The sequence below is a fragment of the Notothenia rossii genome, assembly GCF_949606895.1.
Source record: "Notothenia rossii genome assembly, chromosome: 6".
In the NCBI taxonomy this organism is placed as follows: domain Eukaryota; kingdom Metazoa; phylum Chordata; class Actinopteri; order Perciformes; family Nototheniidae; genus Notothenia; species Notothenia rossii.
Window position 1 is genome coordinate 86,110,056 of NC_136909.1, and position 17,500 is coordinate 86,127,555.

General features: G+C 41.0%; 1 protein-coding gene across 2 annotated transcripts in view; it reads left to right on the top strand.

Annotated features, from left to right (window-relative positions):
• Positions 1-17,500, top strand: part of gfra1a (gdnf family receptor alpha 1a) — a 145,131-nt gene that overhangs the window by 25,629 nt on the left and 102,002 nt on the right. Inside the window, exon 4 of one of the 2 annotated variants that reach the window (XM_079689330.1) lies at positions 4,969-5,076. The exons of the other annotated variant lie outside the window; for it this stretch is intronic. Within the exon in view, the coding sequence (XP_079545456.1) occupies positions 4,969-5,076 (108 nt within the window). The remainder of the gene's footprint in view (positions 1-4,968; positions 5,077-17,500) is intronic. 2 annotated transcript variants of the gene reach the window in all.

Sequence of the window (17,500 nt, forward strand, 5' to 3'; positions counted from 1 at the left end):
ATTAGGGATCATTGATCTAATTTAATCTACATGTCTAGACCTGAAAAGCCCCAATCAGCGCCTCCAGGTTTTCCTGCGTCTAGACCTAAATTATTACTTGTTAGACGCTTTTGTCCAAAGCGACTGACATACTCAATACTGTGGCCAATCCCCACAGGAGCACTTTGAGGTGAAGTGTCTCAGGGACACAACAATATTTCACAATGTTGAATTTATTTTCCAGCTTTTTTTCTGACTTTGTTTCAAGAATTCAGATTTAAATTTAAAAATTCAGATTTCTTTTGTGGGGTTTGAACCTGTGACCCCCTGATCCCAACACCAACGCACAACCCACTGCGCCACCCACCTCCCTAAATCCTGCATCAGCTTCTTTTAAAACTTCTCCATACTTAGTTCTTTATTAGATTAGATAACATACCGTAGGAGTTTATTAATCCCGAAGGAGATTGTTGTGCCAGCGGCGTGATAGCGTGGTGTTCCCCGGCTGTGTGAGGCTGGCAGGTGCTGCTCGGCCTCGTGTTAATCTGCGGCTCTAATCCCTCAGGATTAACCTCGCCACGGTCAGCCGGAACAGCTTTCACTTGCTCAGTTGTGTCTTAATAGAATTTCCTCCTCTGTCAAAGTAAACCCGACTGGACTGAAGTAGATTTGTAAAAAAAAAAAAAGTTACGCTTCTTCTGTAGAAATGTCTCGTTTGCAGAACACAGCTCTCTCTGGAACATCTTAACAGGGACAACATTAGCATAGTGGTTCTGCTGCGGGCATAATTAAAATGCCTTGGCTCTGCTTTGTTGATCTTAATGAAGGGAGGGTAACAGCAAGCTGGAGCTGCTGCGTGAAGCCAGATGAGAATATATGGCTTTTGTGAAAGAAAACTGGCCAACACCAGGTGTCTCTCATATCGCACTTTATTAGCGGAGACATTGTTTTTAAGCCCAAACAAACCAATGTACTTATTTCCTTACTTCTGGGTCCGAGGCTATTCTGTTTGTGAGCACAACTAGAACATGTCTACCTATTACTACCGATTTCTTTATCATGTATTTAAGTCGGTCATTAATACATTCAATCTTTCACTGTAGCTGTTTTTAAAGGTTCAGAAGATTGTTGGGTTGCAGTGCAGTACAAATACTTTGTTACTGAACTTAAGTACATTTTTCTGGTATCAGTACTTTACTACACTACTTAATTTTCTGACGACTTTGACTTCTTACATGTTGAACACAAATACCTGTACTTTCTACTTCTTACATGTTAAACACAAATACCTGTACTTTCTACTTCTTACATGTTGAACACAAATACCTGTACTTTCTACTTCTTACATGTTGAACACAAATACCTGAACTTTCTACTTCTTACATGTTGAACACAAATACCTGTACTTTCTACTTCTTACATGTTGAACACAAATACCTGTACTTTCTACTTCTTACATGTTGAACACAAATACCTGTACTTTCTACTTCTTACATGTTGAACACAAATACCTGTACTTTCTACTTCTTACATGTTGAACACAAATACCTGTACTTTCTACTTCTTACATGTTGAACACAAATACCTGTACTTTCTACTTCTCACATGTTGAACACAAATACCTGTACTTTCTACTTCTTACATGTTGAACTCAAATACCTGTACTTTCTACTTCTCACATGTTGAACACAAATACCTGTACTTTCTACTTCTCACATGTTGAACACAAATACCTGTACTTTCTACTTCTTACATGTTGAACTCAAATACCTGTACTTTCTACTTCTTACATGTTGAACACAAATACCTGTACTTTCTACTTCTTACATGTTGAACTCAAATACCTGTACTTTCTACTTCTCACATGTTGAACACAAATACCTGTACTTTCTACTTCTTACATGTTGAACTCAAATACCTGTACTTTCTACTTCTTACATGTTGAACACAAATACCTGTACTTTCTACTTCTCACTTGTTGAACCCAAATACCTGTACTTTCTACTTCTCTCATTTTCCAAACAGGCTGGTTCCTTTAGTCTGAATGTGTGTTTGGTGGCGTGATCATTATTATTTAGAGTCATTGCGTGCCTATTGATTTGAACACGATCCGTGTATCCATCATTTCCTGGTCTTCTCTAAAGAAGAGGGACCAATGGAAACGTTGTCATGTTGCCGTTGGTCACCATGGAAACATTCATTAGCTAACAATGACATTATTGTTCTATTAATATAAAGGGAGGTCAGGTACTCTTTAAAACAGCTGCTAGTTATGGGTACTTTTTACTGAAGTACATTTCAAAGCCTCTTTACTTTGACTTGAATAAAGAAGTTTAGTCAGTACTTCTACTTTCACCAGAGTATTTTAAACACGAGTATCTGTACTTCTACTTGAGTAGAGGATGTGTGTACTGCAGCCATCTCTGGTCATTATATCTAGAATCTAATGGTCTCTCTCTTTAAGCACCTCTCTTCTAAAATCCCTATTCCACAGAACTTTCTTGCTTCCTTCCTCGTAGTACAGCAGCTCACTTTCTGTTCCTGCTTAGCACAATTACAACGTCCCTCCTGGTGGATTGGATCTCCTCTGTCCCCTGTGCTCTTGTTTGTTCACAGCCACAGTGCGTCTGATTAAAGTAAAGTCTCTAACTAACACACTCCTCTCTGCGGAGAACAATATCTCCACTCCTATTCCCCCTCTCCCTTTTCCATTTGTGCCTCTTCTTTTGATCACAGAACAGCAGCATCCCTGAAAAGCAACACACACACACACACACACACACACACACACACACACACACACACACACACACACACACACACACACACACACACACACACACACACACACACACACACACACACACACACACACACACACACACACACACACTTGCTCCTGTGTGAGAATGCATGTACCCGCTGGCAGCCACACACACCCAGCACCCAGCTGAGCTCTTGTTCTGTGCTCTCAGAGATGTTAAATGAGGGCATTGATACATTTGCATTTGTTTCATCCACAACCGTCCTCCTAACTAAACAATCTATTACTCCATGCCCTCAATTTGCCAGGCGGCTTCAGACTCGTCTATTCTGGGCTCCTTTCATGTGAGGCTAGCGTGAGTGCTGCATCGATGTAGCTGTTTGTACACTCTCCTCACACATAAGTGGGCTAACAGCCATCTCTCACCACAGCCATTGTGCAGTTTGTCGATGGGTAGTTTCGGTAAACACCACCCAAACGGTTCTTTTGTGCGTGGCTCTATGTTTGTTTATTTGTTCTTTATTTGAGAGTAAGAGAATTCAATGGGGTGGAAAGCTCCAGGATGATATTGAGCAGCTGCGTTTACTTTGATTGGCACTTGTTAGAAACATATCACTCGTCACTGGCTTGAGCTTGAATCTCAGGATCCATGTATCTGTGATCCTCTCCAGAATGGAAGGAGTCATCACATACAGAGTATCAACTAGTTCCTGAACAGTGTCCTTCACATGCTGATATCCAAGAGAGGGAGTTACACAGTCACAACATGGAGGAATACCGGGTCTTGTAGGTAATCATAGATCCTGTCATGAACACAATACTGAGTTTTTTCCTTTAAATCTGAAAAAATCTGACTTTGTTTGAAAATTCGGACTTTTTCAAAAAATGTTGACTTTTGCTAAAAAAATTGACTTTTTCTCAACATTTCAAAATTCTGTCTTTTTCCTCAAAAATGTGACTTTTCCTCAAAATCCAGATTTTTTTTCTCAAAGTCCAAAGATTCTGATTTTTTTCGAAATCCTGATTTTTTTCTCCAAATTCTGACTTTTTTCGAAATCCTGTCTTTTTCAAAAACATTCTGACTTTTTTTCAAAATCCTGACTTTTTTTTCAAAGAATCTCTAAATTCTGACTTTTTCTCAAAAATGTTGACTTTCTCAAAAATGCTGACTTTTAATAACAATTCTAACTTTTTCTCAAAATCCCAAAATTCTGATTTTTTTTCCAAAATTCTGTTTTTTTCTTTAAAAAAATGACTTTTTCAAAAAAATCCTGACTTTATTTTCGAAGAATCAAAGAATTCTGACTTTTTCTCAAAATCGCAAAAATGTTAAATATCACTGGTTTCAGCTTGAACCTCAGGATCCATGTATCTGTGATCCTCTCCAGAATGGAAGGAGTCATCACATACAGAGCATCAACTAGTTCCTGAACAGTGTCCTTCACATGCTGATATCCAAGAGAGGGAGTTACACAGTCACAAGATGGAGGAATAGAAAGCAGTATTCAATGTTTACTTCAGATTAGCTCCACGTCAGAAATGAGCATGCTTGTCATATGTCTCTCTCCATAGAGGCTGAATCATCATGTTAATCACATAGCTATCATATGCCTCAAACAGTCCTGATGCTCTTCTAGGTAATCACACATCCTGTCATGTACACAGCTACAGTTGATACCTTTGATATCATGTTACTCTCAGATTGGAAGAGGACACTCAGGATTTTCCCAATACAAAGTACTGAGAAACAAGTGAGGAAAACATCTGTGAGGTTTCTCGTTTTGTTGACGAATAGAAATACAAACTCATAGAACAAATGACTACATGCACTATTTCTATTCTATTTGATTGTGTTGGGTTGGAGGAGCATCCTTTCAGCTACTTTGTAATCATGTGTACTCTAATATTGGACGAGTACATTCAGTGTTTTCCCAACAACACAGAGAGTAAACCATGTGTGCTTCAGATAAGAACTATTCTCCCTCAGCGAGGCGACTCTCCTTCCTCTCCTTTAACTCTTCCTCTAAAGACCTCAGGACTCCTCACAAACCTTTCTCCCGTGTGCTGACACCAGCCTGACTTCTGCTGAATGCTCTTGTTTCCTCCCCTCTTTGACCTGTGAGTATCTCCCCCTTCTATCATTTGGAGTCTTGACCTCCCTGTGACCTCCTTTGTGACCCCTGCCCTGTTGGTTGGTGGTCCTGAATGAAGCGCATCTCTTACAGAGGGAGGGGAGCCTTGGAGAAACTCGGACACTCCGGCTCCAGGACGAGCCACAGACCTGCAGGACCCCAGTAGAAACAGGAGGGCTCATCCCAACTGGGCCATACTGGGTAACGACATAACAATAACACATCACATGTTTTCTGTGAGCGCTTTTCCACGTGCTCAAAGCGCCTTACATGACATATGACACGTATCAGACATGTCAGAGGTATTACCGTGGACAGTACCCACAGGAAATGCTGTGTGAGTGTGTGTGTGTGTGTGTGTGTGTGTGTGTGTGTGTGTGTGTGTGTGTGTGTGTGTGTGTGTGTGTGTGTGTGTGTGTGTGTGTGTGTGTGTGTGTGTGTGTGTGTGTGTGTGTGTGTGTGTGTGTGTGTGTTTCATCATGAATGTTTATATTAAAGGTGGGGTAGGTACGTTTGAGAAACCGGCTCGAGATACACTTTTTGTTATATTCCATGGAATGCTCTTAACATCCCGATAGCAATGAATATCTGAAGTGCTTTGACAACAAATCCATAAAAAAAATGTCAGCTGTGGAACCTGTAATACTGTAAAAACTAGAATCCAATCCGTTTAGCGGGCCGGCTAAACGGATTGGATTGCCGCCCTGTCTGTCAGCCTTCCATCTCGTGCACGCACAGATGTATCTCGTGCCCTCATTGGGCGTGCCGTCATTGGGCGTGCATTGCAGCAATGACTCGCCAGCAACAGGCGGCCACTTTCACCAAGGCAGAGTTAGGTTCAACATCGTCTACTGGTCGCAAAAGAAAAAATGTAACGGAGCAAATTAAGAACAAAAAGAAAGTGGAAACTAGGAGAAGTCAAACCGGAGTTGCTTTGGCTGTGTAGTATTGCTAACCTAGATATGTTTAGCTTTGCCTGATATGTAACGTTACTGCAGCCTGCTCTCGCGGAGGAGGTGCTCTGTAAGGAAGTCTGAAGGAAGGGGCGGATTCTTTTTGGCTGTGTACTTTCAAATCTTAGTGCACTCGAGCTGGTTTCTGAAACGTACCTACCCCACCTTTAAGAAAGCGACGTATTCTATTTATAAAACAGGTCAACCCCCTTTAGCTGTGGTACTTTTCCAGTTGGTCAATCTCAATCAACTGAGACCACCCCGGAGGTCGAAGTTAACCTTACATGTTTCCATCTTAAGCTTTGTTAGTTCGTTAGTTTCGGACGTAATGTAACGGTTGTAGCTTTTTTTCAGACGCGGAGGGATACTGACTTGTGAAAAGTAACTACAATTCTACCCGTGATATACGCTCATTATACCACAGAACCAATCAGATTGCTTGATTTGACTTGTCCGTTTTATAAATGGACAGTATAACATAGAGGCAGAATGAATACACTATAGGTTGTTGTTGTTGTTGTTGTTGACGTTATATGAATTATATGATTAAATGTGAGTATGCTTTAGAAAATATAGCTGTTTGGAAAGTGTATCAATGGATACGTAACTGTGCAAAGACAGTCACTGGCTGTTGGCTAATTTAGTTTTAAGCGTGCACAACTTCTGGTAATCAGATATTATATATAGTCTTTTTATACCTGGAAAGGCATCTTTTGTGTTGTTTCCTGAAGTTAGTCTGGATGAAACAGACCCAATCTGAGCCAGACCAACACCAAATGGTTCAGGTGGTCTCAGACCAAGGTGGGAAAGCTTGACACTTTATGACATCTACTCAATTTGAGACTGTCAGCTTTTCTTGGATCGGTTCAAACGGATTCTAACGTCAGATTAGGACCATTATAGATTCTGTCTGTGTGTGTGTGTGTGTGTGTGTGTGTGTGTGTGTGTGTGTGTGTGTGTGTGTGTGTGTGTGCGTGTGTGCGTGTGTGTGTGTGTGTGTGTGTGTGTGTGTGTGTGTGTGTGTGTGTGTGTGTGTGTGTGTGTGCGTCTATCTGTCTGTGTGTCTATCTGTGTGTGTGTGTGTGTGTGTGTGTGTGTGTGTGTGTGTGTGTGTGTGTGTGTGTGTGTGTGTGTGTGTGTGTGTGTGTGTGTGTGTGTGTGTGTGTGTGTGTGTGTGTGTGTGTGTGTGTGTGTGTGTGTGTGTGTGTGTGTGTGTGTGTGTGTGTGTGTGTGTGTGTGTGTGTGTGTGTGTGTGTGTGTGTGTGTGTGTGTGTGTGTGTGTGTCTGTCGCTCCGCTCGTCCTTCAGAAGAGTTTCTTCAGCGGATGCGCTCTCTGTTGAAAAACCCTAGAGAAGTGAGGGGAGGATTGAATGGAGAAAAAGCCAGCGAGGATATGTCATATTTTGATATTCCCACTGTGCCATTTTGACTTATGAATTTCCATTTTAGAGGGCGGTCAATGTCTGTGACTGCTACATTAGTTTTATGGTCAAAAACAGGAGGAAGGAGTGATGGTTTGCAAAGGAAATTTTTTTTTTTGCCGAAAGTATTAAATGAACTCGGTCCTTATTTTGCAAACTAATAGATAATATGTGCTGCACTGCAAAGACATGAGCATTTTTCACTGACAAGAGCACACACACACACACACACACACACACACACACACACACACACACACACACACACACACACACACACACACACACACACACGTAGAAAACATGTGTTTGCATGCACAACCAACCAAACATTTTCTGCTGGGAGTCTTGCTAAAGGCAGGATTACATCAATAGTGTTGTGAGGTTGAATCATGCTGAATTGTGTGTTCTGACTAAAAGCTGAGGGGCAACACACACACACACACACACACACACACACACACACACACACACACACACACACACGCACACACACACACCTTCCCCCTCTCTCTCAATTTCACTGGTAGCATTTCCACCTGTTTTAATGCATTTTTCAGTTTTTGCTTTTAGCACTTGAGTGGAAATAAAAGTGTGAAAAGTAAAGACAGTTTTCAAATCTGTTTGAGGTTAAACATTAGTCATTAAGAGACTACATGTAAAGGGTAAGAGAATATACTTGAATAACAACTACGGTTGCTTCAACATGCAAAAGGACTAGGGCTGCTCGATTATGGCAAAAATCATAATCTCGATTATTTGGGTCAATAATTGATATCACGATTATTAAAAACGATTATCCATTTACTTTGAAAACATCAATTTATTGGAGAAAAAAATGTTGAACAGTATGTTTTTAACAGTTGATTACCCTGAACTTTAAGTATAACTCAACTCAAATGAAAAACCTAAAAAAAAAAATAATAATAATAATTAATAATAATAATAAAAAAATAATCGTTTTATTTCGATTACGTTGTTTTCGTAATCGTTGCAAGCCATAATCATAATTGCGATTAAAATACGATCAATTGAGCAGCCCTAAAAAGGACTACAATATACAACTTAAAAATATAAAGAGCTAGTCTGCATTGTCTTGGTTTGTACCTGTCTGTGTGTTAAAGAGTCTAAGAGTATGTGTGTGTGTGTGTGTGTGTGTGTGTGTGTGTGTGTGTGTGTTCGTGTGTGTGTTCGTGTGCGTGTGTGTGTGCTCAGGGAGGCTGGTTCCAGATTAATTAAGAACGTCAATCCCTCTGTTCTCAGACAGGAATATGGAAGCCGCCGAGGGCTTAACTGTAAATACTGTTTCTCCAAAATTCATTTAAAAAGATTAATCGTCCTGAGTCAGACTTGTCGTTTACGGTGCCCCAGCGAGGATTTAGGGGAGAATAAACTGCCTTTTGAACACTTTGGTAAGCTGCAGTTAGACAGAATATGAATCGGCGTTTAAATCAGACCAAATTCCACCTTGTTGTTTTTCTTCTGATTACAGTCGTTGTAACTTTTCCTCAACAAAAACCTCAAAATCCGTTTTGTTTTGCGAGTTAAAATGTACATTTATGGACTGTTATATTCACAACACAGAAGGTAGGAAAGGTCCTTTGACAAGAAAATATTAAAGGGGACCTATCATGCAAAATGCACTTTTGTACGTCTTTTCTACATGAACATGTGTCCCCCCCGGTGTTCCAGGGAACTCACCAAGTGTCAGAAAACACAACCCTCTCTCTTTCCCTCCATACCCAAATCTCTAAAAAAGGGGCTGCAACGGATCTGATACAGACTGATCCAGATTTGAACACTTCTATGACGTCACAGAAGTGGCGCTACGGCTATTGGGCCAACTCCACCAATCAGGAGGAGACAGCCACGGACATTGCCGTTGGAAAGCGCTGGAGACGCTGTAGTACATATGCCAGGCCTGTAGATGGTGCTGTTCTCACAGAATCAGCCCATGATGCAAAGACAGTGTTAAATTGAGCGAAATGAGGAATGGCTAAAATGCATGATCTGTTTGGTATTTTGAAAAATGAAAAGTATAAATATGCCTTATATAGGTATGGTCCTACAATATGTTATTCAAATATAGCATGATAGGCCTACTTTAGGTTCGGCAAAAGGTAGGACCCAAGTGCAGATTAAAAGGGAAGCGGGTTTTAAAACAAAAGCGAGCTTTAATTAAAAAAAAGCTGATGAACATAAATAACATGGCATGAAACACAAAGGCAACACGAGGAACATACGATACATGGAGGGAGAAAGGAAAAACAAGGAACCGACAAGGAACACAGGGGAAGACAAGACTAAGGTTGCGTTCGGATAGTTTAAAAATCAGCTCCTAAATTCTAACCCTATCTCCTATTCCTTGACCTCGGAGTGAAACCTCACGGGGTTAAGGGATAGTGGATAGGAGAATTCAAAAGGACTTAGGAGAAGAGACTGCGGTACTTTAGAGAATCCAAATGCACTTTCACTCCAACGTGTTTATGATGCGCCAGCGGACGTCATTGTGTGCGTCTGCTGCTGTTGGGAAACTATGGAAACTACAGTTTTCTATATAACGGACTACAACATGGATGTTTAATAAGAACGAGGGACTCATCTAGAGACTCTGCACCGTGCTCTGATGCTGTTGCTTTGTGCTTTATGAACAACAGAGAAACATATTCTTCATGACCAAAGTTGGAATTGAAATAAAAAAGGAAAGTGAAACTTATGCTCGTCACCCTCTCCCTCCGGTCCACATTAATACAAATGATCCCAATACTATGAACTATGAAAATATCTCAAAATCAATACACATTTATTTATTATAAACGTTAGTCCTTACCACCTATCACTGTGTATATCACCATTCAAACATCTTTTAAAAGTTGAACAAACCCCACACAGCTCAGAGAAATGTTGACTTTATTTGATCATTTCATTTAAAACTAACGTTCATATTTCTCTTTTTGATTATAATACTGATGAACGTTCAGAACAAAGCACTTTGGCAACTTACCACATACTTTTAAAATGCTTAATAAGCACCGTAACTTTCATGATATAACTTCTCGGTCATAATCGTTTGTGTCCGTGAACGGCCGACTGTTGTGTGACGTCAAATGCTGCGGCTGCAATGCATTGTGGGGCAGCATTTTCTCCTCTCCTTTCGGTGAGGGAGGTCCAGTGGTTCCTAAGCTAAAGGAGGTTATAAAGGAAGTTTGAAACCTCCTTTCCTATCATCTAGAGAATTAGAACGGCACTCATCATGGCTGCCACTGAGGGACTTCCGGGTCATTTCACTCCGTTAGGAAGGTAAAGCTAAATGGACTATTCGAACGCAACCTAAATACAGAGAGGGGTAATCACAGAACGAGACACAGCTGGGCAAGGGAGGCAGAAACACAAGGGCAACAGGTGAACACAATGAGACAATCAGACACAGGAGGAAAAACAAGAGACAGGGAAACAAAACCCATTACCGGACAGACAAAACTAAAACCGTGACATAACACAAAGTGACAGAGAATAAATCCAATAAAGGTGAAGCATAACGAATGTAATCAATATGCCTGTATGTGTCTCTTCAGTGGAAACGTATGCGAGTCTTTCCCTTTGTGATTTACTGGGCTCTATATATAACATGTGATTGATTTATTGAGGTGGTTTGTGACTCGTTATGCCTTGTAAACATCAGGAGAATGATATTCAAGTTGTCAGTCTGAATGTTGCTCAATGACCTTTACGTTACAGCATCTGTTTCACAAACTGGTAATCTATGTATCTTTCTCCATGCATGATGGATCTTTTCTATCAACCATACTTCTCCCTTTCTTCCCTGCCTGTATTCCCTGTTGCCCAATGCAGGCTCTGTAGATTCCCTTAAAAAACGCACATTTCAAATATGTAACGCTGCTACGGAGCTAAATAATATATTTACCTCAAAGCCCTGTTTTCTAATGAATCATCAGGATGTTAAATTAAGGCTGTGAGGATTGTGCATATTTTCTAAGAATGGATAACGGCTCTGGGCGTGGCGTCTTTAAGCTGCTCTGATTTCAAATAAGCTCTCTCTTTCAGACCGTCACGACTCATTTGGTGCGGCAGGAGATTTTAGTCTTACTCATTTAATAACAAGGAGAACGCTGAAAGCTCCTGAGCTGACGAGGCTCTGAGATGATGACAGTGCGTTTTTGGTGGGAAATGACGAGGGCTATTCGGGAGAAACCAGTAGTCAAAGGTGGCTTACTAGTTTAGATTTTTAGATTTGATTTGATTTCTAACATGTAAAACTATAATACAAAGAAAACATTTTTATCATGAAATGAAACAAGAGAATTATGATACTGTACAAACACAGTATCAACTTGATAAATAAAACATATTATTGATTTACAAATTATATATAAACAAATTATCTACATAATTACACTTATTTAATCCCACCCTTTCTCCCAAACATGTTGTTCTTAACCACCATAGGTGCATAGTAACTAAGTACAAAAGTTTTTTTTTATAATGAAACAAGAGAATTATGATACTGGACAAACTTAAGCAGTATCAACTTGATAAACTAAAATATTATTGACTTACAAACTATATATAAATTATCTACATAATTACACTTATTTCATCCTTTCTCCCAAAAAATAAATTATTAACGTTTGTTTTTTTTAACCACCAGTGGTGCATAGTAACTAAGTACATTTACTTAAGTATGGTATTGGGTAACATTTTCAGACACTTGTACTCCACTACATTTATCTTAGAGCTTAAGGGGTTTTCCTTTCCCTGTAGTGTATAGGTTCTACTGCATGCAAATAATGAGGACTCTTTAAAGTAGAGACACTACATACTGATATACACCTGAACGTCAGTAGGAGAGGACTCTTTAAAGTAGAGACACTACATACTGATATACACCTGAACATCAGCAGGAGAGGACTCTTTAAAGTAGAGACACTACATACTGACATACACCTGAACATCAGCAGGAGAGGACTCTTTAAAGTAGAGACAATACATACTGATATACACCTGAACATCAGCAGGAGAGGACTCTTTAAAGTAGAGACACTACATACTGATATACACCTGAACATCAGCAGGAGAGGACTCTTTAAAGTAGAGACACTACATACTGATATACACCTGAACATCAGCAGGAGAGGACTCTTTAAAGTAGAGACACTACATACTGATATACACCTGAACATCAGCAGGAGAGGACTCTTTAAAGTAGAGACACTACATACTGATATACACCTGAACATCAGCAGGAGAGGACTCTTTAAAGTAGAGACACTACATACTGATATACACCTGAACATCAGCAGGAGAGGACTCTTTAAAGTAGAGACACTACGTACTGATATACACCTGAACATCAGCAGGAGAGAACTCTTTAAAGTAGAGACACTACGTACTGATATACACCTGAACATCAGCAGGAGAGGACTCTTTAAAGTACAGACACTACATACTGATATACACCTGAACATCAGCAGGAGAGGACTCTTTAAAGTCATCAAGGTGGAAAAACAACTTCCCAGCTCATTTGAGGATCGTGTGTTGGCCTTGGCGGAGGGCTCCTCTTCCTCAAGTCACACATTTGTCTCCATTCTGCAAAACATCGTATCTTTAGTACAAACATTGTCGCATTTTGATCCCGAGCGCCTGCCCCTTTTTAATGGCCTAAAGCAAGACAGCCATTTAATTGAATCTCTGCAAAGTTCAGTTAGTACTGCGAGACGATAATGAGGCAGGGTCAGGAGCTGAAGATAAACAGGACTAATGAACTGTTGGAATAATGCATATTTAAAGAGGTTAAGTAAATCAACAAACCCAGATACAAAACAAGGCCCGGGTCAACAGCATGACATTATGATTTGTATTTACTCAAAACACTCCTCTGCTCTCCTGCTGCGTCATTTGTTCGGTACATGCCAGTGAACGCATCGTGAGCCCTGAGCCAAAAACACCTCGCCAAATATCACATGGACTCTCCGTACACAAGCATGCTAACAAATAAAACTGAAAATGACTGAAGGAGCATCCCAGGAGAGCTCGAAATAACACGTAGAAAAGACTATTATGAGAATCGGAGCTGGCATGACCTCCCTCCTTCAGGGGGAAGCGGACAGAGAGAGATGTTATTACTCATAGATTGAGACGGACACGGTGTGAGTGGTTTTAAGGTCAAAGAAGACAGCAAGCAGTGAATCTGAACGACCATGAGGTCAAACCCCTGGAGGCTTTCAGGCAGGACGACTCGCTGAGTGAAATTAGTTTTACAGAATGTTATTTAAAGAAAGACGAGTAATGTCCTGCTGATTTGTTCCGACAGAGATGGAGTTATAGAGACAGAAAACGGAGAGACAGAGGCTGGTTTCGCCGTCCCTCTCTCTTCGTGTCCGGGTGCTCTGGATGCTCACAACTTGTACTTCATCCATTATTCACAGCTTGACTGAGAGCAGGAGACTTATCACCATTCAGCCAGAGGGAGGGAGAGGTGAAAGGGACGTAATGCGCAACTGGACTAGAGAGAGGGCTGCATGGCCAAAAGCGCTAATGTGCATCACTGCTGTGTGTGCAGGTGTGTGTGTGTGTGTGTGTGTGTGTGTGTGTGTGTGTGTGTGTGTGTGTGTGTGTGTGTGTGTGTGTGTGTGTGTGTGTGTGTGTGTGTGTGTGTGTGTGTCTGCCTTGTTGTGCTGCAGAGAGCCAGGCGTCCTGATGTGTGATTCACAATGTTCTGCCGCTGTGCCCGTGGAGCAGATCCGTTTTAAATCACCCATGTTGACACACACACACACACACACACACACACACACACACACACACACACACACACACACACACACACACACACACACACACACACACACACACACACACACACACACACACACACACACACACACACACACACACACACGCGTTTGCCCACCAAGGAGCTGCCTCCACTCCATTCTGTGGACTGAAAGAAATGAGCATGGCTCTGCCTTCCCACTGCTCCCATTATGCTCTTGATGGTGGGACGTCTGTGGTGGCTCAGACCCCGGTAGAGCAGTTTGACGTGACTCCGCTGTGATGTTTTGATTCTGTGAATCACACTTCTGAGGACAAGCTGGAGGACTTGGCAAAGAAGACGTTTCGGCAGATAGCGACGAAAACAGACTATTGGAGGTTTTTAGAGCAATATAAGGGGTTAAGGTTTACAGAAACAAACTCCTGCTCGTCCATTCAGGCCTCAGGAGAGAATCAAGCCATTTAACTACGACGCGCAGACTTTTACATCTTCATATAGTCATCAAAAAGTTCAAAAAAGGCTTCAGTTTCACCTTAATCACATCCAAACTTAACCGTTACTCTTAACCCAAACAAAGAGTGGTGCAGGAATGAGTCCTGAAACCCAGAAATTAGTCAGCATTTGACCACTTCCTGTTCCCTTGTCTTGAAGTCAATGTTTTTTTTAACGTGGTTGTGGTTAGATGCCTAAAATAAGGTCTGTGGTTAACACAACCTGAACATATCTGACGTTTTTTGTTGAACGCATCACTGCTGCTTAGTTAAAGTCGTTTAATGTTTGACGTGATGACGTAGCAGTTTATTTAGTCACTTCTTATCAACCGGCCTTTTTAAATTCACCAGTGGGGTATTTACTGGCAGATTTTATGTCGTAGAACAAAATGTATTCAACTTGTGTAAACCACAGATCTTATTTCAGGCTAACGATCAATAACCATTGACTTCAAGACCCAGAAAGAGCTAACATGCTAACTATTTTCCGGGTATGTAACTTATAATTAAAGTTTGTTAAGTCTGAAAAATATATTTTAAAACTTCTCTCTATGTGTACGTCTAAAACTCTGCTACTGACTTCTGAAAGTGGTCGTAGTATGTGTTCAATGTTTTTAAAAGCAGAAACAATAATTCAATATTATTTCCGTCACCACTTCCTCACCTTCATGTGAGTTGAAAACCCCAGTGAAGTTTGTATATCAGCAACAAACACACACACAGTTTCTTGGCACGGCTTTGCTTCACACTGATAACAGCAGAAGGTTTCAGGGCTTAGGAGATGTAACAAGTTTCAAAAAGTGCAAATTAACAAGCATAAAATAACTAATAAAGTGTTATTACTTATCGAGAAACACTCTGGAGCCATATTGCTGTAGGCCAGATTGCGAGTGGAGAAAAATGGAGGGGATAACGATGTAAATATTGGACTTTTTGTCCCTGTGTGGTCGTTCAGCTGCAGGACGCTTGATACGTGCTGCATGTGTTGTTTACTGTGGTGTTTTGGTTCAGACTGTATATTGACATGCCGCCCCCCCTCTTCCCGCGATCCTTCTTGATCGTCATTAAACATTTAAAATAAATACAAAAATATATATTTTAAAAAATATATTCATTTTTATTTTTATCTTTATGTTTAATGAACAAGGTAAATATGATATAGTTGATATCAGTAAAATGTATAATCTGCAATAAAATCTCGTTTAAAATTGTTTTACGATGTCTAAAGTTACTGATAAGTCACATGTTTCCTGCCCGGCCGCAGCGTGTATCATTACCCACTCTCGTCCGGGCGGTAGAAAGGAGCCCTCAGCCAGAGCAGCAGCAGCCAACAAGCTGACTGTTGCTATCTGTAAAACTATGCCGCCGAAATATAATTTCAGCCAATCAGCGTCGTCAGATCTGATGCTCAAAGAGCGCCCTGTCAGCGCCCTGGCCTGTGTGTCTGTGAGTTGTTTGGACTCGTATCCAAGGTGACGCTAGTTGTCTGCAGGTGTAGACTCCGGTGCTAGTGGATCGCCGGAGCTGTAGATTAACATTTACAGGACTGTCTCAGAAAATTAGAATATTGTGATAAAGTTCTTTATTTTCTGTAATGCAATTAAAAAAACAAAAATGTCATACATTCTGGATTCATTACAAATCAACTGAAATATTGCAAGCCTTTTATTATTTTAATATTGCTGATTATGGCATACAGCTTAAGAAAACTCAAATATCCTATCTCTAAATATTAGAATATCATGAAAAAGTATACTAGTAGGGTGTTCAACGAATCACTTGAATCGTCTAATTAACTCGAAACACCTGCAAGGGTTTCCTGAGCCTTGAAAAACACTCAGCTTGGTTCAGTAAACTAAATCACAAGTATGGGGAAGACTGCTGATCTGACTGCTGTCCAGAGGACCGTCATTGACACCCTCCATCAGGAGGGTAAGACACAAAAAGAAATTTCTCAAAGAGCAAGCTGTTCACAGAGTGCAGTTTCAAAGCACATCCACAAAAAGTCTGTTGGAAGGGGGAAATGTGGCAGGAAACGCTGCACAACCAAGAGAGATGACCGCAGCCTTAACAGCATTGTGAAGAAGAGTCGCTTCCAGAATTTGGGGGAGCTTCAAAGACAGTGGACTGAAGCTGGAGTCCAGGTATCAAAAGTCACTGTTCACAGACGTGTCCGGGAAATGGGCTACAATAGCCGTATTCCCATGGTCAAGCCACTTCTGAACTCAAGACAACGGAAGAGGCGTCTGACTTGGGCTAAGGAAAAGAAGCACTGGACAGTTGCACAGTGGTCCAAAGTCCTCTTTTCAGACGAAAGCAAGTTTTGTATTTCATTTGGAAGTCAAGGCGCCAGAGTCTGGAGAAAGGCTGGAGAGGAGCAAAATCCAAGTTGCTTGAAATCCAGTGTGAAGTTCCCACAGTCAGCGATGGTTTGGGGAGCCATGTCAGCTGCTGGTGTTGGTCCACTGTGTTTCAAGCCCAGAGTAAATGCAGCTGTGTACCAAGAGATTTTAGAGCACTACATGCTTCCGTCTGCTGAAAAGCTCTATGGAGATGAGGAATTCATTTTCCAGCATGATCTGGCACCTGCCCACAGTGCCAAAACCACCAGTAACTGGTGTACTGACCATGGCATTACTGTCCTCGATTGGCCTGCAAATTCCCCTGACCTGAACCCCATAGAGAATATGTGGGGTATTGTGAAGAAGAAGCTGAAAGACACCAGACCCAACAATGCTAATGAGCTAAAGGCCGCTATTGAAGCATCCTGGGCATCCATAACACCTCAGCAATGCCACAGGCTGATTGCCTCCATGCCACGCCGCATTGATGCAGTAATCCGTGCAAAAGGATTCCCAACCAAGTACTGAGTGCATTAATGGACATTTTCAAATGTTTGATTGTGTTTTGCTGTTATAAATCTTTTTTTTTTACTTGGTCTGAGGAACTATTCTAATTTTTTGAGAT